This window comes from Microtus pennsylvanicus, chromosome 1, assembly GCF_037038515.1.
Source record: "Microtus pennsylvanicus isolate mMicPen1 chromosome 1, mMicPen1.hap1, whole genome shotgun sequence".
NCBI classification, from domain to species: domain Eukaryota; kingdom Metazoa; phylum Chordata; class Mammalia; order Rodentia; family Cricetidae; genus Microtus; species Microtus pennsylvanicus.
The window spans coordinates 155,232,215-155,259,396 of NC_134579.1; the positions used below are offsets into that span (position 1 = coordinate 155,232,215).

Below are 27,182 nucleotides of genomic sequence, written 5' to 3' on the forward strand. Positions count from 1 at the left end.
TTACGTCACTACTCCAGCCCCTCCCAACCTCCAGAATTCCCCTGCGTCCAACCAATGGGACACATCCTCGCAACTGCCCTTTTCCGTGTGGGTGTCCCGCCCAGTCTTGACTGGTCAGTCCTCGTACACCTCAGGCTGTTTTCCACACAGCTCCAGCTGTCAGGCTGCCCAGGCACCTCCCTCCACAGTCTCCCCACATGCTTGCTGCCAGCCATGACCAGAACTGGATTGGATCTAGGAGGAGGCTGCATCCCGGTGTCTGAACCCCACAGTGAGTTCTGAACCCTTCAGATAAAAGATGATTACCTCGCCCTGATTACCAGCTGCTTGGGCTACATACATACTTACACCAAACGATGACACGCTAAATTCTGACACGCAAACACAAACATGAGAAGCCAAAACCATATACTACAATTGTTCCTTGGGGAGCAATCAGGAATTTGGATTTTGAAAACAAATAGGTGTCTCCAGAAGTCCGTGCAAAGAAGCCCAGTGCTGAGTTCATCCCGCGCTATAGGGCTCTCTCACCACTAGATGGTGGTCTTGTCGTTTTAAAGGTGCTCTGAGATAAAATATACCTTTTTTTTTTTTCTCTGTAGCTTTGGAGCCTGTCTGTCCTGGAAACTAGCTCTTGTTTCCAGGCTGGCCCTGAACAGAGATCCGCCTGTCTCTGCCTCCCGAATGCAGGGATTAAAGGGATGCATGCGCCACCATAGCCCAGTTTATAATTTTTGTTTTATTGCACTGGTGAATGCAGAGACTCTTGCTGTCCCAAATGCAGAAGATAAGTAAGATATGTGTTCCCAGCCCTGAAAAGTCAACTACACCATCCCTTTTATGGCTCTCAGAACACTGAAAAGGAGGAGGAGCAAAGGGAGTAAGAAAGTAAAGAGGAAGAAGGGCTAAAATATGCCATTCTCAAGACAACATACAGCTGTTGTAATCACTAAGCAACAGCAACTGTACTTACCTGTACTACCTCACACTAGACCACAATTAGTCTAGGAAAGGGAAAGGCTCACAGGGCTCACTCTTTACTGTCAAATGTTGGACATGGATGGATTGGAAGAAAAGAATCACTCACTGTCTTTGGTGTAGACCTCTGCTAAATCCTCCAGGCGCCAACACATAGGTTCAAACCCACAGACTCACATATGGCCGTGGTTAATCTCAGTGTGCCCCAAGAAAAATAAATGGAGATGAACAATTCGTTGGAAATGTCGACTAGAATAGTAGAGAGGTAGGAATGTGTGTGTGTGTGTGTGTGTGTGTGTGTGTGTGTGTGTGTGTGAGAGAGAGAGAGAGAGAGAGAGAGAGAGAGAGAGAGAGAGAGAGAGAGAGAGAGAACTAATTATAGAAATTTTTATATTAGTGCAAAAGTCTATAATTTACTTTTGGATGTATCAATACCTGGTTTATTATCAATTAATACTGAGACAGGAAGTCTTCCTTTTTATTTCACGTATTTATGTAGTTTTGCTGTTCTTCTTTGAAGTTCTAATAGAATCCTGTCAGTCTGGTCGTGGTATGGGCTATTTTATTAGTGCTTCAGTCTCCTTGCTACTTGTGTTTACATATTTATTTCATGTTATTTAAATTTCATAGGTTATGTGCATCTGGAAACATATATTTCAATTATAGTTTCCAATTCAGTGGGATAGACATCTTTAATAACAATAGAAATAATATCCATATGTCTACTTGTGCTTATCAAGTAGGCTGTCATGACATGTTAATAAAAAGTTATGTGTACTTTACAAGATTATACAATGTAGGAGGAGGGCCCGCTTGTTTGTCCCAGCTGCCCAGAACTGAAATAACCACACAGAAATTGTATTAATTAAATCACTGCTTGGCCCATTAGCTCTAACTTCTTATTGGCTAACTCTTACATCTTAATTTAACCCATTTCTATTAAAATGTGTATCACCACAAGGTTGTGGCCTATTAGCAATGTTCTGGCATGTCTGACTCTGGCGGGGGCTCCATAGCGTCTCTCTGACTCTGCCTTCTTTCTCCCAGCATGCCATTTAGTTTTCCCCACCTAGCTCTGTTCCCCTACAGCTCTGCTATAGGCCCAAAGCAGTTCCTTTATTAACCAATGAAAACAACACATAGACAGAAGGACTTTCTACACCAATATAAGACTTTAATCCCTGCACAGAGGAGAGAGGGGCAAAGGAAATTATGAGGTCACAACCAGCCTGGTCTATATAGTGATTCTAGGACAACAGGTAATAAAAAGTGAATCCTTGACCCAAACAAAGAAAACTCCTCCCTGAAGAATAGCTTTCATGGTACCAGAAGCACCATTCAGGAATCCAAAAGTGGAAGCCAATGAATAGCCTTATCCTGCTAGGATGCCTATAAACCCCATCAATGATCATCAAGGTACAAAAACCCTGAGTGTAGTAGTGGCAAGCATACCTTTGAGGTAACCAACAGCACTCTAGATGGTCTTAAGAAATTCTTAACAAAAAAGAAACTGTGACAGTTACTGGAAACCCGGCTAACTACTCAGTGCTGGTGAAGTCATGAATCTTGGAGGAGAACCAACAACCACTACTTTACTAACCACCATAATCTCTAACAAAAATGGAAACATTTTACTTATACTCACAGATAAGGGTGGTCTTCACCTGTCATCAAGGAAATTTCTCTTTGCAAAAGAGAAAAAGAGAGAGAGAGTACTACAAATAAATCACAGCTAACCAAAATGCAGAGCTGTGGATGCCAGGCCCAATGGATACATATAGAAAACACTCCTCAATAAAAGGTCCAAGGAAGAGTTCGAGGCCAGCCTGGTCTACAAGAGCTAGTTCCAGGACAGGCTCCAAAAGCTACAGAGAAACCCTGTCTCAAAAAAACCAAAAAAAAAAAAAAAAGGTCCAAGGAAGTTTTTTTTTTATTTTAAAAATATTTATTTATTTATTATGTACAGTGTTCTGTCTGTGTGTACACCTGCAGGCCAGAAGAGGGCACCAGGCCTCATTATAGATCATTGTGAGCCACCATGTGATTGCTGGGAATTGAACTCAGGACCTTTGGAAGAGCAGACAATGCTCTTAACCTCTGAGCCATCTCTCCAACCCTCCAAGGAAGATTTTTAAAGAAATGGGGAGGTATAAAGGTTGTAAGAGCCAGAGAATCAGGGACTTTGCCATAAGACTGTGTATTAGGCAGTATATGTAAGTACTAGAGCAACAGAGCTCTCTCATCTATCTATCTATCTATCTATCTATCTATCTATCTATCTATCTATCTATCTACATATTAACGTGTGTGTGACAAATATGAATGGCTTACAGCCTGCTATCCAGCTATTCCACCAATGTGAACAGAAAGTCCAAGAACCTACTAATCAGTCCACAAGGCTGGATGCCACAGCTGGTCTTCAGTATATGCTAGAATAACAAAGAGGTAGTAAACTCCAATGCCAGTGAAGGAATAAATATTCTAAAAAGGCGAGGGAAAGGAGACAAGGAGCAAAAGCACCATTCTTTTATGTCATTATATAGACTTCCAGCAAAAAGTGTTTTCCAGATTAAAGTTGTATCTTCCAGCCACGTGATCCTTTCCCAAGATGTGTGTGTGTTTCTACTTCAAGATATTGTGAGCCTATTTCCACCTTGTCTTAAAGTCAGAGAGTTTGGGGGTTTCTCAAAATGGTTGACAAGTGTAGCTACACGTCCTGACACAGGATGTGGTTACTTGGTTCTCTTGACATTAAGATGGCTCATACAAGTAGATCCAGCCCATCCTGATAGATGGTCAAGATACACAAGCTTACTTCTGCTCTTTCTTTTATAATAGGAAGTTACCTGGGGAGTGGCAACCTTCAGAATTCTTGATCTAGTGTGGCTTCACTGCCTAAACGACAGAATGCTAATGACTTGATGCCTCAAAGTGTTGAAGCAATTAACTGTTCGAGTTGTCCTTTGTATCATGTTAAAGAAGTTTTTTGTTGCCTTCTTCTCCCCTTTGTATTAGGGTATAAAAGCATATGGAAAATTAAATGCAAATGGTTTCATTTTTCATTGAAATGCCCTGCTAGTACTATTATATGGTTTCTATTTTATTTTTTTCACGCCTTCATATTCTTTATTTATATTTCTAAATCCCCATGCCCCTACCCTGGCAAGAGGTGTTTTTGACCAGTCCCTGACATATGGCACCACAATGAGAGTAAACCCCTGGAATGCACAAAAGTGTGTCCAGGGGTACAAGTGAGTACATGAGGGACTTCCCAAGAAAACTGCACCACAGGTGGAGAGGTGAGTAATGAGTGCTCAAAAATAAACAGTAAATAATAAAAAAGGAAAAAAATGTGGGGCACAAAATGGGAGTAAAACTGTAAATATTTATAGATATGGGACAATGAAATAGTATCCAATTATCTTTACAGTTGCTTGGATGTATTTTCATAGCTAGAGGAGCTAAAGAGAAACAAAAACAAAGACAGAGATATCTAGAGTTTGTCAATATTATATTCCTGCCTCTGTGCTGGTGATGTTCCACTGCCGCCTTTGGGCTACTCCAGGACTCAGAGAGGACAAAGTATGCCCCGGCCCTCACCCATGAAAGTGGCAGTGCTTTGGTCGCCTAGCCACAGCCACTGCTGCTATTGAGCAGGTGAGAAGAATGAAGAAAATGCGGTGGTTGGCCTAGCAATGGTCTAGGTTGCCACTGAGATTGTGGCAGTCCGCGCACACGCGGTGTAGTCAGTTGAGTCTGACCCATGCAGTGCAGTGGAGTCAGAAAAGGCAGGAGAAAAAATGTGGACTCATAGACTTCACACCAAGGAAAAAGAATCTCTTACAGATGTGTCTTCCGTTTTTGGATTGTAGTTCATTCCAGATGTGGTAAAGTGTTCGGTCCAGGGCGGTTGCGCAAAGATGGGGACAGACCATCAAAGTCTAATAAACCAGAAGCAAACTTAAAAATTAAACAACAACAAAAAACCCACCGTGGGGCACAGAAGCTTATCAACTTGTTAGGCTGTGTCAAAAGGCTGCTTTTTTTTTTATGATCTTGCTCCGGCCAGTCAACAGAGTCCCTAAGCAGGTGGGGGTGGGGGGGGTGAGGAGGTGGGGGAGTGGTGAGTGGGTTCTAATGTCAGTGGGTAACTAGGGAGCTATCATATAGCCAGGTGGTGGTGGCCTTTAATGCCAGCACTCGGGAGTCAGAGGCAGGCAAATCTCTGTGAGTTCAAGGCCAGTCTGGTGTGTGAGCAATGGTTCAAAACACATGCAAGAAACGGGGTCTTTATAATGCTCCAGAAGCCCAGTGACAGTGGAGAAGTGGAACACGCAAGGGTCATGGGTATTGATGGTGAAGATGTGGTTCCACTGTTTGATTTGGGCGTGTAGGGATCTGTTGAGGCAGTTGAAGCTCCCAGAGAACAGGGAGACGTCCTGCACAGAGTCCCTGAGCAAAAACATGCCTTCGGGTTTCCCTTGCAGGAGGTCTTCTGCATCGTATCGGTATATCACACCCCAGTAACAGGGATTCCCTATGATCTAAAGCAAATCAAGCAAAAGGCAGTATATGTAATTGATCTGCATATGAACTTCACAAGTTCCCTATTTGCTAATATGCAAGTGGCTGTCCCTGGACATCTGGTGCTGCCTCTGTGTCCATGACTGCAAACACAGGGTGGCTGAATCCTCTTCTGAGTCACAGTTATTTTGTGGAACTACAGCACTGTCTCCACTTATTTCCATCATTCCTGGGGCTAACTTTGGTCCCAGGTTATACAGTGGGTTGACCTGTGCAGTAGCTTCAGATATGTGTACTTGTTGCATTGGAAGTGGGTTACACCCCTTCTTTAATACTAAGCTGTCTTCTCTCTAAGAGGTTATTTTTTTCATCTTCTGGAGACAACGGTGAGTGATCAAATTTATCAAAAATTGAATGTGGGTTCACCGGAGCTGTATGCTGTATAATCAATTGCCACTTTTATGCTAAATCTGAGCTAGCAGGAAAAGGATATTTCTCCATTCAGAATGACGAATGGTTCTTTTAATGGAAAAGAGGCTTTGACTGCTAGCTGTAAGTTCTCATAAAAGGACACAAACCCAGTGTCCTGGGGTCTCTGTCTGCTTCCGAGAATGACTCCCAACTGTAGGACTGGAAACACTCTCCATGTCATAGATGGAGTTGACTTTATAGTGTTTGCCTCGCCTCTGAAAGCCACTTGCAGTTCTACAATTTTTTTTCTCAGTTTCTAATGAATTCTGGGTATTTGTGGGATAGCAATGTTTCCTGTTTCCTCCCTGGGGTGCTTGTTGCGAGAGTAAGAGGCTCTTCATTTAAGCCTTGTTCCCTGGGTGGCACATGAGCCATTGTCCTTCTTAATGCTTATTTCCATAGCCTGATGTATTCCCACTGCCCAGTTTTGGTTTGGTCTTTAAAGGGTCTTTGAAGTTCGAGCTGTAAGGCGATGTTTCCTCTAAGGGCCTGCTTCTCTGGTCCTGGGGAGTGGACTCCCTCAGATTACTGCTTTTCTTTTTGTCAGACAGAAACTGGCTGGAGCTCATGTCCATACTCTCACTCTGGCTTTCTCAGTCATGGCTGAATAAAACCTTGTGTAGCGGCTAAGAGACTGGCTCCAGCCCTATCCAGGCTTCCAAATGTGAAATGCTTCTCAGGAGTGAAGCAGGTGAAAAGTGTTTCTATAGTAACTTCACACAGACAGGCTAACGCTCTTTATTGTTCTGTTTCTACTCTAATAATCCTGTCCTACCTCCAAGTTCTCCATGCTTCTTATTCTATTGTAAAAACTCTCTACAGAAGCCTTGAAGTGATGATAAAGAGCTGAGCCACTCACCATGACAACAAAATGTTCCAAGACCATAGGAGCAAAACCTTGACCAGACTGGGAGGGGGGAGTTGCACAGTGCCCAATGGCAACTTTGAGACATAGTAGACTGGCAAGTGAAGACTTGGCATGCTTTTTCTTAGTAACTTTGGTTGGACATCTGTGACTCTGACCTTGTGTAAGCTGCAAACTTTTCTTTTTACAAAGAGCCTTTAGTCGACTTGAACTTGTTCTGAGGTAAAAATGAACGAATTGTGTGTAGTTAGCAAGGCAGGCTGTCAGGTGTCTGTAGTCTTCATGGGACAATAGATCTAGTTATGAAGCATGTCCTAGTATATATCAAAACTATATAGTTAAATGAAAAGTCATCTATTTCCCATCTACAGATACGTGTACACATAAGAGTGAAATGAAATCATAAGATTGTATGTACGTTATATGAAAATACATGTAATAGAGATATCAAAGCTGTTATTGCACAAGTGAAATTACAGATGAAAGCAACAGTTTTCAGAGTAAGCTATAATTGCATCATGGCCTGCAATAGCTCATGATAAACACTCCTGACAGCTCACCCTTTTCTGTTTAAAAAGAGAAGAATATAATTCAGTTGTGGGGCAGCTCTTTCCTATCGCTGGCAGAGTAAATTTAGGACTCTCTCTCTCTCTCTCTCTCTCTCTCTCTCTCTCTCTCTCTCTCTCTCTCTCTCTCTCTCTCTCCCCTCTCCCTCTCTCCCTCTCTCCCTCCCTCCCTCCCTCCCTCCCTCTTTAGAGCCATGGCTCAACAAGCTCAGAAATGCTGTCACTCTTGTTCTTTGGCATCTGTGAATGTATCAAATGAGGTCTCTTTGCCTGTAGTCTAACAGTGACCAACTCTCTGCAAAAAAGATAATTGCAGGAGGGCAGACTTCTAAGTTTATACAGAGACCTAGCTCATGATAAATGCTCCTGACAGCCTGCCACCTGTATTTTAATTTGTTGGATTTTCTCCCATTCTATCTATTGATTAGAAGAGTGAGATCCTACTACACACAAGGTTCCACTACTGCCCACTATGCGTGGTAATGTGATCAAGGGCTCAGTGACCTGACTCGTCTTTCTTTTCCCAGCCAATCTATCCTGGGAAAGCATCATGTAGGACTGGATGGAGCTCAGGGACCGCAAAAGAGCCAGCCTTTTGTGGGTGCTGAGTGAGGGGGAGGAATACTCAGAGGCCAAGAAAAGCCAGGAGGTCTCTTCCAGGGTGCCTATGGGCCAGGGCATCTCAGTCAGCAACAGAATCAGTCCAGTCCTCAGCTCCTCCCAAGCCTGAGTAGCCTGGCTTCCTCCAGATGAAGCCTGGGGACCAGAGCTCAGCTGGCTGCTCAGCCAGCCTTCCATGCTGCCTGCTGTTTGTCACCCAGTCCACTTCCCCCAACACCCCTCCCCCCAACAAGAATGAAAAATACCTTCAGTAGCAGAATGGAGGGGAGCGGGGACAGGGACAGGGGAAAGGATGGGTAGGGCCACCCATTAATATTTTTATGAGTACAAATTTGGAACTCGTAAAAGATCTGTTAATTTGAATGCATTTCAGGTATGGAACTTCCAATAAATATCAAGACAGGAATTTTAATGCATGCTATTATATGGACAGCTGGTCTACAATAGCTGGTTCTAGGACAGGCTCCAAAGCTGCAGAGAAACCCTGTATTAAAAAACAATAACAAGTATGCTTTTATAGGCTTGGTCAGAAGCATGAGATTTATGATGCACACCAAAATTAGAGGCAAAACTCAAGGCTTTTTCATATTTTTATGTTACTACATTATATCCTAACTATGAGTTTTGTTTTTGTTTTCTTTCTTTCTCTTTCTTCTGTCCGTCCTTCCTTCCTTCTTTTCCTTCTTTCTTTCTTTGGACTAAAGGTTGACACTATAATGTCTGGCACCGCTATGAATTTCTGGGTGTTAAACAAGATAAATGATTTTATTAGTTTTTCAGAGAGGCTGGAGATATCACTGAGGGCTTAAGAACATTGGCTGCTCTTTAAGAGGACTGGGCTTTAATTCCCCTTCACAGCTGCTCACAGTTGTCTGGATGTTTCAGGGCATCTGATGACCCTTCAGGCCTTCTCCTGCACCGGGTACATGTAGTGCACAGTAAAACAATGGGCAAGGCACACATAAACATGAAAAGAGCTTTTACACAGTAACATGAGAGAATTTATTTCTGCATAAACTGTGATATTTTCTAAGATTTACACCTCATTAAAAGCTTTCAAAACTTTCTTATATTTCTGTTTCTGTTGTGTATACTGCTGTGATTTATAAGCAGAGAATACTGGAAATTGCAATGTCCCCTTACTTACAATGGCATATTTCTCTCCAGTATGAATTTTCTGTTTCCTAAGACCTGTAATATGTGTATAGGATGTGTCAGTCTTTGCATTTGTACAGTTTCTTTCCAGTATGAATTTTCTGATGTCTTCGAAGATTTTCGCACCTACTAAAAGATTTATTACATTCCTGACAACTGTAAGGTCTCTCTCCCGTGTGAACTCTCTGATGTGTTCTAAGATCTGTACATGTGGTAAAGGACTTGTCACATTCATGGCAACTGTAAGGTTTCTCTCCAGTATGGACTCTCTGATGTCTTCTAAGATGTGCGCAACTGGTAAAAGACTTGTCACATTTCATGCATTTGTAAGGTTTCTCCTCAGTATCAACACTCTGATGTGTTTTCAGCTGTGAGTCCGGGGTAAAGGACTTTGCTGATTCTAAAGATTTGTTAGGTTTCTCCTCAGCATGAACTCTCTGATGTCTTCTAAGACTTGTAATATTGACACAGGATATGTCACAGTCTTTACATTTGTAAAGTTTCTTTCCTGTATGAATTTTCTGATGTGCTCTAAGATATTCACACCTAGTAAAAGATTTGTTACATTCTTGACAACTGTAAGGTCTCTCTCCAGTATGAAGTCTTTGATGTCTTCTAAGATGTGAGCAAGTGATAAAGGACTTGTCACATTCCTTACATCTATAAGGTCTTTCTCCAGTATGAACTCTCTGATGTAATCTAAGATTTTCATTATGGATAAATGATTTACCACAGTCTTTGCATTTATGACGTTTCTCTCCAGTATGAATTTGCTGATGTTTTCTTAAACCTTTAGAATGGACAAAAGACTTGTCACATTCCTGACAGCTATAAGGTCTCTCTCCAGTATGAACTCTTTGATGTGTTCTGAGATTTGACATGTGGGTAAAGGATTTGTCACATTTCAGACATTTGTAAGGTCTCTCTCCAGTATGAACACTCTGATGTTTTCTGAGACCTGCAATATGGATAAAGGATATGTCACAGTCTTTGCATTTAGGAAGTTTCTCTTCAATATGCATTTTCTGATGTGCTATAAGATATGAGTGTAGAGTAAAGTACTCGTCACATTCCAAACATTTGTAAGGTTTCTCTCCAGTATGAATTTTCTGATGTCTTCTAAGGGTTGAGTCCCAGGTAAAGGATTTGTCACAGACCTCACATTTCACCAGTATGGATCCTGTAATGCCTTTTAAGAAGTGATAATTCAAGAAAGGACTTACCACATTCTTTGCATTTGTGAAACTGCTCTAGAGAATGAGTTTTCTGATGCCTACTCAATGATGAATAGTGGAGAAAAGATCGGTCACATTCATTGCACTTGAAAAGCTTCTCTCCAGTATGGAGTCTGTAATGGCTTTTAAAGTGCAAAAGCTGATGAAAGACTTTGTCACATTCTTGACAACTATAGTGTCTCCTGGTAGCATGCATTTTGTGATGTTTTTTGAAAGTGGACCAGTGGGCAAAGGATCTGTCACATTCCTTACATTTGTAAGGTTTCTGTCCAGTATGAAGTGTGTGATGTCTTTTAGTCCGAGAAAACTGATGAAAGACCTTGCCATATTCTTGACAATTACGTTGCCACCGAGCAGCATGTATTTTCTGATGTTTCTTGAAAGTGGACCAGTGGGCCAGGGATTTATCGCATCCCTTGTATTTGTAAAGGTTTTCTCCAGTATGCAAATTCTGATGTCTATGAAATGCTGACAAGTGATGAAATGACTTTCCACATTCTTTGCATTTGTAAGGATTTTCCCCAGCATGAAGTCTTTGATGTATTTTAAGCTTTGAACCCTGGATAAAGGATTTTTCACAAATGATGCACTGGTACGGTTTCATTCTACTATGAAGTCTCTGGTGTACAGTGAGGTATGAGGCAGTCCTGAAGCATTTCTGGCATTTCTCACATTGGTGTGGTGTCTCTGCAATGATTGGTTGTTGCAAAAGACTGTATGCAGAGCTGAAATAGTTATTGTGTTCTACCTGTTTGTGCTCTTTCTTTGCAGTGTAGAGTCTCTGATCTTGAGTAATGTTGAAATACAAATTTATAGATTTATCATAGTCTTTAGATTTGCAAGATTCTTCTCCAGTGTGCAAGCTTTCATGTGTATCTAGGTTTGATGAGTCAACAGTGGCATCCCTGTTATTACTGCATGTATAGTTATTAGAGTTTTCTGTAGTTTCACTTGTTCTATAAAGTACACATGTGGAGAGGTCATGAAGCACTTTTCCAAGCTCATTACACTGATAAGATTCTTTTACAGTCTTCACATGTTGATGGGCAGGGTCAAATTTGTAATAATTCTCTGAAAATGAGTAAGGCTCAGATTAAAAGGGCTTGGTCCACTAACAAACATGTGATGAATGACTCCCTAAATTATCTTTTAACATAAGTAAACCTGGAACTACTTGGACAAGAGCTCTCAGTAATGAACATTTTAATTCACTGTAATTGTATGGATTCTCACAAAATCAGCATGACAGCCTTCAAAGGTCAGTAATTTACAACAGATATCTCATCTATATCCAAAATCTCTAAGTGGGAAAAAGATGTTAAAAAAATAATTGATGGCCATGAATTAACCTTGGGGTAGAGTTCAATGGCTGATTATATTTAGAATACATTTTTCTATCTTAAAATATTTCTTCTCAGAAACTAGCCCACCGTAATTTTGGATACTGTCTCCTTTCCACATTCCATGATGATTTTATTCTTTCTGGACAGGTGATCATGCCTCCTAGTATACAAAAAATCCGCAGGTTATTTCAGGCAGCTGATGACCCATGATAGAATTTTTAGAAAGAATACAGAAGTCTAACATGATACTGTATTCAGTACATGAAAACACAAAGCAGAGAAATTTTATCAGGATTTGTCTATTGATATTTCTTGTCAAATCCTTCAGCATATTTAGTATATTCAGTTCATATATCTTGAATGTGTGTCACAATTAAAACCGTGTCACTCGGGCTGGAGATATGACTCAGAGGTTAAGATTACTAGCTACACTTATAGAGGTCCTAAGCTCAATTTCAAGCAATCACATGGTGGATCTGTAATGAGATCTGGTGCCCTTTTTGGGACCAGAGGGATAAGTGGAGGCATAACACTGTATACATAGTAAATAAACAAATCTTTAAAAAAACATGTAAACTGCAATAATGGACACAGAGCTTTAAAATATGAGTTGAAATAGTATATGCTACTGAGTTTATGGCTGAATCTTGGAATCAAAATGGGTAGGTAATAGAAAATGGAAAGAGAAAGCTAAACAACATAAAAAAGTTCTTTCCCACTACTGAACTTTCAGGACAACTTAACAGATTTTACATCTTATGAAGTAAGAACAAACAAAACATGGAATTCAACAAGCAAAATATTCTCACCCACAAAGACCAGGTTGTGGTAATTCTCCAACATCACATCAATGTACAAAGCCCTCTGAGAAGAATTTAGGCATTCCCACTCCTCTTTTGAGAAGTTCACAGTCACATCCTTAAATGTCAATAGACCCTGAAACAAAACAAGTATGGTCTGACCACATGCTACCTAGAAGTGCTTTCCTGGATATAAGGAGATGGAATGTAGATGAGAGAAGATAATTACTCAAAATGTGATAGTCACATTCTATCATGAATGTTCTACCTCCATGACAACAGGATGAAATCATAGTCTTACAAGCCATATACATGAAACAAGAAATACATTTTAGGTCTGGACACAATTATCTGTCTGCCATGGATGCTGCATTTATGTCCCACAGGATCACAGTGCACATGTCTCAGAAGGAAAATTCATGATGAGGAGATGTGCTTTAAATGCTGTACCTGAAGATAATGTTAAAACACTGACACCAATCAATCCTGTGTATACTTGGACCTTACATGACTCTATTCTAACAGGCTCAGTTGGGATGTTTAAACTCTAGGTATAGCCACACCATTAATTAGCAAAGGTGTAGGTATGGAAAACAGAATATATGACTGATTTTATAGACGAAGATTTTTTTCATGCAGTAGCAAGGACTGTAACAACACTATATACATACTTATATTAACATGTAAGATAAGTAGTCTATAGAATTAATCTTATGACAATATTTGTGCCATATGAACAGAGAGAAAAATCTACATCAGCCTTATATGATTTAATTCAAAATTTCCCTAAGAATATGCATAAACCAACTGAGGCAAATATCAATTTCAGAATTTTGTGGAATATTTCTCTTCACTCCCAAAGAGTAATAAAAATTGAGAGAAGTCCAAAAAAAACCCACATCATATTGTTTAAGATATAGCGAAGAGAATTTGTGCCAGTAACACTTTGCATAAGTCTCATAGAAAGAGTTCACCAAAAATTAAATTAAATAAATACTGAGGAAATAAAACTGCAAATCAACAAAAGGGCAAATGAACTAAACAGACACCTTTCCAAGACCAAAGATGACTCAAATGGTCTAAAATATTGCAAAAGTGTTCAGAATCCTAAAAAGGGTACCATGGAAACACAAATTAAAACTACTCACAAATACTGCCTTACTCTAGGCAGAAATGGCTGTCGTCAATTAACCTGTTAATACATATTCGAAGGGCTAAGCAGAGAAAAGAAGCCTTATTCACTACTGAGGCTAAGAAGGGTGTAGTGGTATTTTATTTGTATTTTAGTAAATAAAGCTTGCCTAAAGATCAGCATGCAGAGCTAAGCGACTAGAGGCCACGCAGTGGTGGCACAGACCTTTAATTCCAGTATTTGGGAGTCACACGCCTCTAATCCCAGCACTAGGAAGGTGGAAACAGGAGCGATGTGGCTGGGTGGAGAGAGGAAGATAAGGCAGAAGGAGACAGGAGCTCATTTGAGTGTGAGGTTTGATAGAGACAGAAGCAGTGTGGAGCTTCTGTCTGAGAGAGGGATTGCCCCTTCAGACTGAGCATAGGTAGAGGTAAAAAGAACTCTGTAGTGGCTAGTGCTCTGCTTCTCTGATCTTCAATATTAACTGCTATATCTAACTCTGGGTTCATATTATCAAACCCTACCAGAACTCATGCTGCATCTGACACCCAACTTTTGGGGAACAAAGTCACACACACACACACACAAAAAAAAGACATTTGCCTGTTACTTTGCAGCAACCAGCATAGGCTGGAGCTACAGGCGGCCAGAGTCATGGCCCTACTGGATGGTTTTTCTTTCTTCTCTCCTGGTGAGCTTTCCCTGGACCCCTTTCTGGGCTGCTGCCTAGCCAGGTAGCTGCCTTGAAATCCAGTCAGACTTTTAATATTCTATGTAGTAACAGTAAGCCTCACATCTTCATTGTCATTGGTGGCAAATTTGGCGAGAAAATTGGAGAATTACGTAAAAAAGAGTTTTTTTTCCCACGTTAAAAAATGGGAAACACAATTATGATGGAAAAAGTTAGGTGTCTGTATGATAACACAATGTATGATTTAAAAATAGAACAATTAAATAAATGGAAAATCAGCCAAGACTGGCATACTCTTAATATCGTTTTGATAAACCTTATTGTCATTTTGATAATTCTTGGTTTATCTCTTAAAAAGTTGTTTGGTATGAGTAACAAGATACAGGTCTTAGAAAAACTTAATGAAACAGATCATAGAGATATTCAATTCCAGAGAAATTTAAAGGAGAACCAATTTTAGCATTGCTTTATAAGGTTACAGAGGAACAACCTAAAGTTTTCAAACAACCAACCCGAATCCACTAACCTTACAGGAATTGCCAAGTGATAGAGGCTCTTTAAGAGCTGACTGGACTCTTGTGGACTCTGTAAGGAGATTCTACAAAGCAACAGTCTCATATGGCTTGCATTCACCTTTTTGTGAGCAAATATTAACCTTGTGGTCAACTTGTAATAGAATTATCCCTAAAGACTGAATAGATTTAGTTACAACAAATTTGGAGGCTGGCCCACAATTACAATGAAGGATGTGCATCAAAGAAGAAGCTAAAGCCATTGAACATGGAGTAGAGCTAGAGGTACAGAAGTCTTCGAAGATCAACTTCTTGGAGAAGGAGATTATGTTACTATAGAAAAGCAGTCCCTACATGATGGTCACATTCTGATTCAAGCCATGCGGCATCTTTGAATGCTTGTGACAGAACTGAAGAAGTAGGAAAGAAGATTGAATTATTTGCCAAAGTCATATAGGACTCAAAAGAAAGCTTCATGGATTTCTTACATGGATTGGCATCAGCAGTAAATAGAATGATATCAAATTCAGAAGCTAGCCAAGTCAGAATTGAAACTCTGGCTTTTGTAAATGCTAATTTTTAATGCAAAAGAATAATTAGGCCAGTAAGGCAAGATCAGTGTCCTTGGAGGAATGGACCCAAGATACAATCAATATTGAATCTCATGACCATAATGTTTGGATAGGACGTGATTTCCAGAGGTTTGAGGGAAAACTGAAATGTCAAGTTTATCAGTTGTGGCAGAAAACGTCACCTTAAAGGGAACTGTAAACAGGACATTCTTAGAAACAATTTTTTTTATAAGAATAATCCAAACTGAATGTCTCTCCCATCTGGATTATGCAGAAGATAAAGCAAAGGCAGGCATTCGACTAATTAGAATGCAGATCAACAAGGGACTTCGAGGTAACCATTTGCCATTGGAAAACTCCTTGAGTAACCTCTCACAGGCCCCTATGCCAAATCTGACTCAATCTTTTCCTGTCATCATAGAGGAAACTCCTTCCCAGTGCAATTAAAGAGTCTAATGCCTATTGGAAGTTACCATAGTGCTCATGATAATAGAACAGCTCAGACTAGAGAATAAAAAATTTAGAAGAAACCATAAAGTACGTATTTTAACAAACTTCTATGAATGAACTAAGACCAAAATTAAAAATACACATAAATGATGTCATCATTGAAGGTCTGGTAGACAGAGGTACTAATAAATCTCAGTCTGCTAAGAGATATCAAGAGAAGGTTCTCACAAAGGCAACCCACCAACTGGGAGAAGATCTTCACCAACCCCGCAACTGACAAAGGTCTGATCTCCAAAATATATAAAGAACTCAAGAAACTAGACCGTAAAAGGCTAATCAATCCAATTATAAAATGGGGCATTGAGCTGAACAGAGAATTCTCAACAGAAGAACTTCAAATGGCCAAAAGACACTTAAGGTCATGCTCAACTTCCTTAGTGATCAGGGAAATGCAAATCAAGACAACTTTAAGATACCATCTTACACCTGTCAGAATGGCTAAAATAAAAAATACCAAAGATAGCCTTTGTTGGAGAGGTTGTGGAGAAAGGGGTACACTCATCCATTGCTGGTGGGAATGCAAACTTGTGCAACCACTTTGGAAGGCAGTATGGCGGTTTCTCAGGAAATTCGGGATCAACTTACCCCTGGACCCAGCAATACCACTCTTGGGAATATACCCAAGAGAGGCCTTATCATACAACAAAAGTATATGCTCTACAATGTTCATAGCAGCATTGTTTGTGATAGCCAGAACCTGGAAACAACCTAGATGCCCTTCAATGGAAGAATGGATGAAGAAAGTATGGAATTTATACATATTAGAGTACTACTCAGCAATAAAAAACAAGGACTTCATGAATTTTGCATACAAATGGATGGAAATAGAAAACACTATCCTGAGTGAGGTAAGCCAGACCCAAAAAGAGGAACATGGGATGTACTCACTCATATTTGGTTTCTAGCCATAAACCAAGGACATTGAGCTTATAATTAGTGATCCTAGAGAAGCTAAATAAGGAGAACTCAAAGAAAAACACATAGGCATCCTCCTGAATATTAACCTTCAGCAAGCGATGAAAGGAGACAGAGACAGAGACCCAAATTGGAGCACAGGACTGAAATCTCAAGGTCCAAATCAGGAGCACAAGGAGAGAGAGCACGAGCATGGAACTCAGGACCGCGAGGGGTGCACCCACACACTGAAACAATGGGGATGTTCTATTGGGAACTCACCAAGGCCAGCTGGCCTGGGTCTGGAAAAGCCTGGGATTAAACCGGACTCTCTGAACATAGCGGACAATGAGGACTACTGAGAACTCAAGAACAATGGCAATGGGTTTCTGATCCTACTGCACGCACTGGCTTTGTGGGAGCCTAGGCAGGTTGGATGCTCAACTTACTAGACCTGGATGGAGGTGGGGGTTCCTTGGACTTCCCACAGGACAGGGAACCCTGATTGCTTTTCGGGCTGGGGGGAGACTTAATTGGGGGAGGGGGAGGGGAATGGGAGGCGGCGGCATGGAAGAGACAGAAATCTTTAATAAATAAATAAATTAAAAAAAAAGAGAAGGTTCTCCAAGAAGGAACGTTAAATAGTCCCATCCTGTTCCAATGTTTTCTGTGGCAGCCATTGGAAATGATACATGAGCAATTTCCTAAATCTATAGTTTACAATTATAGGGATGACATTTTACTATCTGATTCAAATGTAGATACTTCAGAAAGAATATTTAAAGAAGTAAAGAATATTTTACCTTGTTCTGAATTACAAATAGCTCCTGAAAAAATACAAAGAGGAGATTCTATTAATTATTTAGGGTATAAAATAGGTTCATAGAAAATTAGACCACAAAACATGCAAATTAGGAGAGATCAATTGCTAACTCTAAATGATTTTCAAAGATTACTAGGAGACATGTCCTATCTAGGGACCACTATTGGTATAAAAACTGATGAACTGAGTAATTTAGTCAAAACCTTAGATAGGAACAAGGACTTAAATATTCCCAGGAAATTATCAGCTGAAGCTGAGAGCAAATTGACCTTGGTAGAAAAGAAAACACAAAAGGCATATGTGGATCATGTGGATATGAAAATTAACTGCATTCTGGTCATATTACCCTGATAACACTCTCCTACAGGAATTTTAATGCAGAGGGAAGATATTATCTTAGAATGGATCTTTCCCCCACATAAGTCAAGTAAACAGTAAAAACTTATGTGGAAAAAAAAATCTCTGAGTAAATTCTAAAAGGGAAATTGAGACTTCATCAATTAGTAGGAATAGACCCAGTAGAGTTGTAGTACCATTCATTGATGATGAAATTGACAAATTATGGCCAGAAAGTGAACACTGGCAAAGAGCTTGTGGTAATTTTTTCGGGAGATATTAACAACAACTATTCCCAAAGCAAGAAAATTCAGCTTTTAAAGATAACTAGCTGGATCTTTTCTCATTTTGTATGGGAAACACCAGTATCTATAGCCCTAGCATTCCATACTAACGCAAATAAATCAGGAAAGGCAAATTACAAACCAGAAAATTTAAGTAAAGTGGATCTAAGTCATTATAATTCTGTCCCAAAGTCAAAATTTCATGCCATTCTCATGGTATTAATGGATTTTTTAAAAAATATTTATTTATTATGTATACAATATTCTGTCTGTCTGTAGGCCAGAAGAGGGCACCAGACCTCATTACAGATGGTTGTGAGCCATTATGTGGTTGCCAGGAATTGAACTCAGGACCTTTGGAAGAGTAGGTAATGCTCTTAACCTCTGAGCCATCTCTCCAGCCCGTATTAATGGATTTTTAAGGAACCTTTCAACACAGCAAATCGCAATATGCAGAAACAGTTGTGAATTTATACCAGGTGATAAATAACTGACTTTATTATTTATTCAGTTGGAAGATATAATCAGGAATAAGAATCATCCTATATTCATAACACACATCTGATCCCATACAGGTCCCAGGTCCTCTAGCACAAGATAATGCAGATTGATCAAATATTGATTGGAAATGTGCTGGAGGTCTCATAATTTCATAAAAATTACATAAATAGAAAAGGTTTTTATAAAACTTTCCCATCATATTGCACAAGCTAAAGAAATTATAAGAAAATGTTTGAGATAGTATTTTTGTACATCCAAACACCACTACATGCAGGACTTAATCCAAATGGTACTCAAAGGAATGAAATCTGGCAGATGAATGTGTCCCAATTTGTAGAATGTGGAAAACTAAAATATGTACACCACATCATTGATACCTATTCAGGTTTTAAATGTGCAAGTGCTTTGAGTTCAGAAAAAGCTGATTTGGTAACCACACATTTGCTAGAAGTTATGACCATTATGGGTACACCTGTACAAATTAAGACATATAACACTCCAGCATATGTCTCTAAGAAAATGAAACACTTTTTTGCTTCATATAATATAAATCATATTACAGGTATAATACATAATACTATAGGCCAGGCAGTTACAGAGAGTTCAAATCAAACTCTAAAGGATATAAAACTTAAGCAGAAATGGATGACAAAGACCCCTAGATATAGGCCACATAATGTTTTCTTAACTTTGAATTTTCTAAATGTTAATGAGAAAGGAACAACAGTGGTGAAGAGACACTGGATAATAGAAAACATTATGGAATTAAATTGGCCAGTATGCTTTAAAGATGTGTTGACCATAGAATGGAAACCAGGACATGTGTTAGCTTGGGAAGAGATTTTGCTTGTTTACACAGGAAAAGGAAATCCATGATACCATCAAAATTGATAAAGGCTTGAATTAAAGAAGAGAGACCTCTTAATTAGAAGAGATGATAGTTTAACAAACAGCATAGTTGTTTAACCTAAACTAACTTATAAAACTCACAAATGCTTTTCATTTGATCAGATATAACTTGCCAAGATGGAATCTCCCTAAAAATAGGATTGGTGAAGGGTTTTGTTTCTGTCTTTTCAGGAGAATAAAGGCATCGAGCTAAGGAATCTGAAAACCACTGGACAAATGAGACATGTGAAGAAAAAGGACAAATCATCCCCCACAAAATGTCCCAAGAAAAAGAGTAATTGGGCAGTCATCACCCAGACACAGAGGAAGCAAGATAAGAATGCCTCACTGATAAAGGTACCAAGCCACATGGCTGACACAGACAAGAATTATGGGCTAATATCTGGAACACATGGACCTGTCTGTTCTAGGTAATGCACACAGATGGTTGAAAAGTCCAGCCTCACCAGCGACGGTGGCACACACCTTTAATCCCGGCACTCAAGAGGCAGAGGCAGGTGATACATTCAGACATTTACAAGCAAAGGTGCAGAGAGTTATCTCCTCGATGTCTCTGTTCATTTGGCTCCCTCTGGAGATAGCCAATGTGGCCACATTTCCTGCATCTTATTTTATGTACAGATGTATCTTACAATGAAAGTTAAGCAGCAATGATAGGGGAACAAATGAGAGAGGGTGTGTGTGGCCATGGAGAGCTGACATCCTGAAGACCCTAGAGAACAGCAGTGAACCTGCACACCCAGACGCATAGAGATCATTGACATTATGACTTCAACACTCCTGGAGCCCCATGAAAAAGACTTCCCGTTGTTTTCTTTCTATGAAGTCCTTCCGGAGACTGGGAGAATAACAAGCTAAGAATGTCAAGATAATGTGCAGGTTTCTAGTGAGGGTCTCTTCAGCTTCAGTGCACAGTGGAAAGAGGAAGGGCAGCTGGGATTGCTCCATGATAGCCCATAGTCTGCTCAATGAACCTGCAATCCACAGGAAGCATTACTCCTCTTAGTGATCTAATCCCCTCCTGATGGTATCACCACCTTCAGCACTGTCACAAGCAAATGGCGGACTGGTTTGGAAAAGGACACACTATATTTAAAGCATAACATCCCAGCCTTGCCTCCTCACAGTGTAAAATACTCCATCCCCAAATATTAACTTGTTCCAAAGTTCATCCCAAAAGTCTTACTTTGTTCTGGCACCATCAAAAAAAGCCCAAAGTTCCATTTACCAGTCTGTGAAATCAAAGTAAGTTCTCAACATCCAAAATACAATGTCAAGACCAACATAAGGTAGATATACTCCTGGTCCAAAAGGTGACATAGACACAGGCCAGGTGTGCATCAGGTGGATCACAATATTAGTTCTCTCTTCATTTTTTCCAATAATCTCCAAACTGATTCCTACAATAGCTATCTATATAAACTTGCACTCTCCTGTAGCATGAGTTCTAATAGGACTTAATAATAAAAATGCATAATCAGCTATAGGGGTTAATGCTGATGATCAGAGAAGTAGAATGCCAATGTCTAGAGAGTTCTTTAACCCTTGCCAATGCTCTGACTGAAGGGGCAATCCTATCCTCAGACTGCATCTCCAGATTGCTCCTGTCTCCAGCAAACCTCAGACTGCACTGAATTTGTCTTCTCCCACCTTATATTTCTCTCTCTACCCAGCCATATCACTCCAGTCTCTACATCCCTAGTGGTGGGATTAAAGGTTTGTAACTCCCGAATACTGAGATTAAAGGTGCATGCCACCACTGGCTGACCTCTAGTGGCTTAACTGTGCACTCTGATTTTCAGGCAAGTATTATTTGATAAAATACAAATAAAATACCATGAAATTTCCTTTTTTTAGTCTAAAATAAAATAGAAGGCTATAGCTAATATAAGAAAACCTTTATACAGTAAGTACAATAACTATATATAATATATAAAGGGAATAAGTACATCTACAATGTCTAGTCCATTTGCATTTGACAAATTCAGACGAAATACTCCATATCTATCCCATCTTTATAAGTCCAAAGTTTTGTACCTAATTTTCCTTATATCATAACTTGCATCACTATCCCAAACTATATTTTGATGTCTCTCAACCTATACACTTTACACCTCTTTTCTGCATCTGGTAAACAAGGAAAAGTACAACTATTTAGTGTTCCACTGCCTCAGAAAACAGAGAAGAGAATAATATTAACTGAGAAAGCAGGAAATGCACACAAGCACCTTCCAAAGAAATGTGAGAAATGGCGAACAGCTGGCTATCTGGACAGTCACGCATGGTTCCTCTGCAATGGTGGGACATCATCTTCATCCTAAAGGCCTAGAATATTCCACAGACTTTTCTATAAAGCAGGACTTTTGAAGGACTGTTCCGCCTTGTCTTGATAAAGTTTTTAAGTCACTCTGTTTTATGTTCTGCTTGTCCAATTTGAAAAGCATATTGTCAGCAGTCAAGGCAAGGACATTTTCTTGCCTAGTGGCTTACTTTTGCTACAAGAAAGTAACTCCATTTTGGAGTGTTTTTTGCATGCCTCTGCATGTTCTCTGAAGTAGATTGGTACTGCCAGGATCAGACATGTCTCATTGTCATATAAAAAAGAGCTTGCACAACATGGAGAAAAGAGAAGAGAAAAGGTGTAAGAACAGGGACTGAATTCAGTTAATGAAGAGCAGTTATGAAATAGGATATAAAGCTAAGTGCTTTTCTAGTTCTAATTCTGTCAAAGGTTTTTGGGGGTTTGGTGGTTGATAAGTAAATCAAAATATATTCAATTATAAAAATATAAAATCCCACATGAGGCTCCAGAGCATCTGTTTCCTATGGCAACCGTAACTCAGTGTAAAAGTACACTGAGATGTAAAGTCTTTGAGTCTACTTTTTATCGGTGTGTGATTTTTGTAGTTTGTCCATTTGCAGAATTGTTCATAATAAAAATATGAAGAATTATCAGTGTCAGAAAACTAAAGGCTTTTAATATATCAACCTATAGCATATTTAGATAAAGAGAGAGAAGCACCACTGACCTGTGACAGATTTGCTGCAGAATCCATCATTTCTTACTGTTTCTCTTCTTGAGTTTCTCTTTTAGACACAAAAAATGAATGGCTTGCTTCCCTTTCAAAACAAGGGGTCAAAAAGGAAGAGTTAAAATCAATACTGAAAGCTGCTAGAGAGCAATGTCAAGCAACAGAATTCTACCAGGTATCTAGTCAATGATTCCAAAGACAGGAGGGCATGGAAAGACATGTGGAGCTTGAAGAGAAATCACCACCAAGCATCTTGTTGCACAAAGAAAACTACTCTTAAAATTGATGGAGACAGTCGGGTGGTGTTGGCACACACCTTTCATCCCAGCACTTAGGAGGCAGAGGCAGGCATATCTCTGTGAGTCCGAGGCCAGACTAGTCTACAAGATCTAGTTACAGTACAAGTTCCAAAGCTACAAAGAAACCCTGTCTCAAAAAACCAAAAAAAAAAAAATTGATAAAGACATAAGTGCATTTTAAGATAGTCACCCATTGCCACAATTGATTTAATTGATTTCACTAAAGAGGCACTGCAGATAATAAATTACAGAAAAAATAAATACAAGAGAGTCAGAGGAATCGTCCACAAGATCACGGAAAATAATGAAGTTCATGTGAAGAATAGAGAAACACAGGAGAAATGGGATGTAGTTATCCATGAGCAAGTCAGTAAGCCACTATTTCTCAAAAAGAAGGAAGAAGAATACTACTAATAATCCAATCAGCAACAACATAAAAGCAAATGATAGGAAATAAAAAAGGCCATGAACAAAAATCTCAGTATATGACCCAGCTGGTCCATTCCTTGCCATAAACTCAAAGGACTTGACATCCTACTTCACAATACTTGCTCACCCACATCATTGCTGCTCTACTCACAATAGCTACAAAATGGAAACAACCTAAACTTCAAATGACAAACAAATAGTGAATGTGTGGTACACATATAGTATGGAATTCTATCCAGCTGTAAAGAAAATAAAAATCATGAGCTTTGCAGGTAGACTTAGGAAAGACCATATTGAGTGAGGTAACCCAGACCCAGAAAGATAAACATCTCCCTCATAGGCAATTCCTAGCTCCAAATCTTTAGATGTGAGTCCACAACCTGGAGTGACTGCAGTAACCAGAAAAGAAAAAAGAGATTACAGTGAGATGTAGGGGAGCAATAGAGACAGGAAAAACAGGGCACCAGTGATCTGAAGGAGGAAATGGAAAACGGGAAGGGATTTAATTATGGAGAAGGGATAACCATAAACACAGAAGAAAGAGGGTAAAATAACAGTAAGGGTGTCTGGAAAATTCATAAGGAATCCAAGTATTCCTAGACTATTATCCATCCACCAAGAATGCCTATAATATATATAATTCTCTGCAAGCATATACATTTTGAGTATAAATGAAAATTTCTCAACTGCACTGATGATGCTCCTCACAAGAGTCATAGAATTTCTTTCTTTTTTTTTTTTTGAGTCATAGAATTTCTAACAAGATGACCAACATCAGGTGTAAGAAGCCTACTTTGAAGTTGTTGGTCACAGTTGTCCAAGAGACTTCCACACATTACAGTGTATTCCTGTTGCCCATGGTTGTCTTCCAGATGCAGAAGATGAAACCTAGTGCTGTAGAAGTCACACATTTCAGACACAAATCCTAGACAACTCCAGATGGAACTGACCCGAAAGCCTCTTCCCTGGGGTCTAGCTTTCATGGTACAAGAAGGCAACAAGCATCCTTCCAAAAAAGGGAGCCAACCAACAGTTCTACCCAGCCGTGACATCTATGGACCACAACAATGATCTGCACTGCATGCTAGCCTAAAGGTGCGAGAGTGGTACATGTACCTTCAAGGTAACCAATAACTTCTGATTGACTTAAGACCTTCTCAACAAGAGGGAAACCCAGCCTGTTTCCCCGGGGCTAGTAAAGGTTTGGGTCTTCCAGGAACCTATAATCAGTACTTTATTAAATCAGCCTAAGTCCTAACTGTATTCTAAATATTTATGCTAATTTCCAGCATACAATAAGAGACAGTCTAGATGGAGTGTAGCAGGCTGTAAATGTACTTCCTGATTCTTATCAAAACTCTGATGGCATCATTTTCAAGAATGGAAATAAAACTACTAAAAGGTAGAAAATGTCCCAGAATATCAAAGCTCTAAAATTCTGAAAACAAAAAGAAACCCTAAAGGTATTAACTTTTTTCTCATCTTTATAGTATATAAAAGCCAAGAAATGAAAATGATTTAATAGTGGTATGAAAACATGTTCAGTGATGTGAATGAATAAGAACTGCATCACTTACATGCAGACAAATAAAACTTTATTTGACCACATTGTCAGTTCTTCTGTGGAAAGCCATATTGTGCCCACACTGGGATAATCCTGAGATTTTTCTCAGGCAAATCGTCACTCGAATTATTTCGAGTGAAACAGAATGTGACAAAATTGATTTCTTGTTTCACTTCCATGTTCACTTGATCCCCTTTCCTCTCCTTCACCAATCCCTCCACCGTACCTGCATCCTTAGCTGCTGTCTCCTCTCCTTCCAGGCCCTTTGTTCTGCTGCACAGGTGAGCCGGTCTGGGTGATCAGAGAGCCCTGCACATGAGAAAGAGATTGTTCCGGATGCCCCTGGATTTCTAATACTGTACTGTGCCCAGTAGATGAAGAGGAAACAAAATGCAGGATTATACAAGTGATCCCCCAACTGTCCTGCAGTGTCAGAATACAGAAAACAAATAGAAAGAAAACATTTTTAATTATCATAACTTGAATCCCACTTTCAATCACAGCCCAATCAAAACCGGGGGGTAGAATGATTGGAAAGAGAATATAATATATAGTGAGCTTCTGAACTGATCATGGACCAATAATGATGAAGTCTTAACACTTGTCAAAAGGACACACATGAAGAAGAGAGAACTTTTCAAGACAATTTCTTTTTTTCCTCTGAGAATTTCACTTTATTCTGTGGGATGTGAGACTCATTCAAACAAAGCTCACACACTTGCAGATTCGTTTGAGGAAGAGCAACGGAGATTGCAAACAAACAATTCTCACCCACAGAAATCAGACTGCTGCAGTCTGCAACATCCAGTGCCAGCACAAAGCCCTCGGGGCCCAGGGACCCTCCTCCTGGGAGAAGTCCACAGTCACACCAGCTGCTGTCAACAGACCACACAGGAAAACACAGTTTGAATTATCCTGTTGGTGCACATCTTTGATCCTAGCACTTGGAAGACACAGATAAGTGGAACTCTGAGTTTTTCAGTCCAGCCTGGTCTACACAGCGAGTTTGGGCCTTCTGAGTGTTGGGATTAAAGGTGTGCCAATAGACCTGATAAAGACACTTTTCAGAACGTTGTATTTACACGCGAGTGTGTAGCATGATTAATAAAAATCCGGAGACAGAAACTGGGGTTCAAACTGAAGGTCAGAGAAGCAAAAAAGCCAGCCACTGGCTCTTACCTCTACCTCAGTCCAAAATGGCCATCCTGCCTCCAGGAATCTCAGAATGCACCCTGTCTGTGTGAGAGCTTTCTCCTCCTGTTTTATAATCCTCTCTAGTGCTGCGATTGAGGGATTGCACCACCACTGCCTGGTTTCTATGGCAAACTAGTGTGGCTACTGGGATTAGAGGTGTGTGTCATCGCTGCCTGGTCTGTAAGAATAATTAGTGTGGCTGTTTTATTCTGAACGTCAGGCAAGCTTTATTTATTAAAATACAAATGAAATATCACTACACCAGTGTGCATATGTCTCAGACAGAAAATTAGTGGTGGATAAAAGTTTGCTTTTAAATGTTAATGTTTACAAGTATACTGTGGAACTAGCACAAAATATATTTTTAGATTCAGAGAAATTTGCTGGTGTTCCTTTCAAGAAACTTTTCAAGCTCTCGCCGAATCCAAGTCTCCAGGTAAATGTGGCACTCTCTTGAAGAGAGAGTGGTATAACACGGAAGTTAGGATGGATGACTGTAAATTTCAAGAGCTTTGTGGTTTCCACCACAGCAAAGAGAATCGTGCTTACAAATGTCAACAGATAAATTCAAATACTCGATTAGATTATTTTTACAAGAATATTTTGGCAATCAGAAGATCAGTTGAAAAAAAAACCAGGCTTATTCCATATGATCTAAAATACACCAAGAGAAGAAGGCATTCACAGCAGAATTTCTGAGCCGGCTTCCTTGTGAACAGCACAGAAACTGCTCGCATCCCTTCCCTCCTGGGTCCCAGCCCCGCAGCTCCTCCGACCTGGGAGGTTCCACGGCCGCCCGGTTGCGGTTCCCGCCACTGCCCTGCAGACTGCTGACTTTCCAAGGTTGCGCAGTGCGGAGACTACGACTCCGGAGTTTTCGAGTCCCCGCGACAACCGCCTTGTCTTCTGCTCCCAGGTCTGCTTTACACGACTCCCCGAGTC

The 27,182-nt window shown here is 39.9% G+C and overlaps 1 protein-coding gene, 1 long non-coding RNA gene and 1 pseudogene across 2 annotated transcripts; 1 reads left to right on the forward strand and 2 right to left on the reverse strand.

Moving 5' to 3' along the window:
* Positions 1 to 126: 126 nt before the first annotated feature.
* LOC142832678 (uncharacterized) lies at positions 127 to 25,299 on the forward strand. Its single transcript, XR_012907255.1, has 3 exons — positions 127 to 271; positions 19,894 to 20,058; positions 24,355 to 25,299. It is a non-coding gene; the product is annotated as an uncharacterized LOC142832678 (long non-coding RNA).
* On the reverse strand, positions 2,513 to 8,202 carry LOC142837588 (suppressor of cytokine signaling 5-like; annotated as a pseudogene).
* Positions 8,530 to 27,106, reverse strand: LOC142832592 (uncharacterized). Its single transcript, XM_075943151.1, is given in 8 exon segments — positions 8,530 to 9,242; positions 9,244 to 10,347; positions 10,349 to 11,486; positions 12,568 to 12,694; positions 17,673 to 17,696; positions 22,752 to 22,842; positions 25,273 to 25,355; positions 27,017 to 27,106. Coding segments are annotated over 6 exon segments (2,604 nt in total). The 5' UTR covers positions 22,782 to 22,842; positions 25,273 to 25,355; positions 27,017 to 27,106; the 3' UTR covers positions 8,530 to 9,061.
* Positions 27,107 to 27,182: the final 76 nt, after the last annotated feature.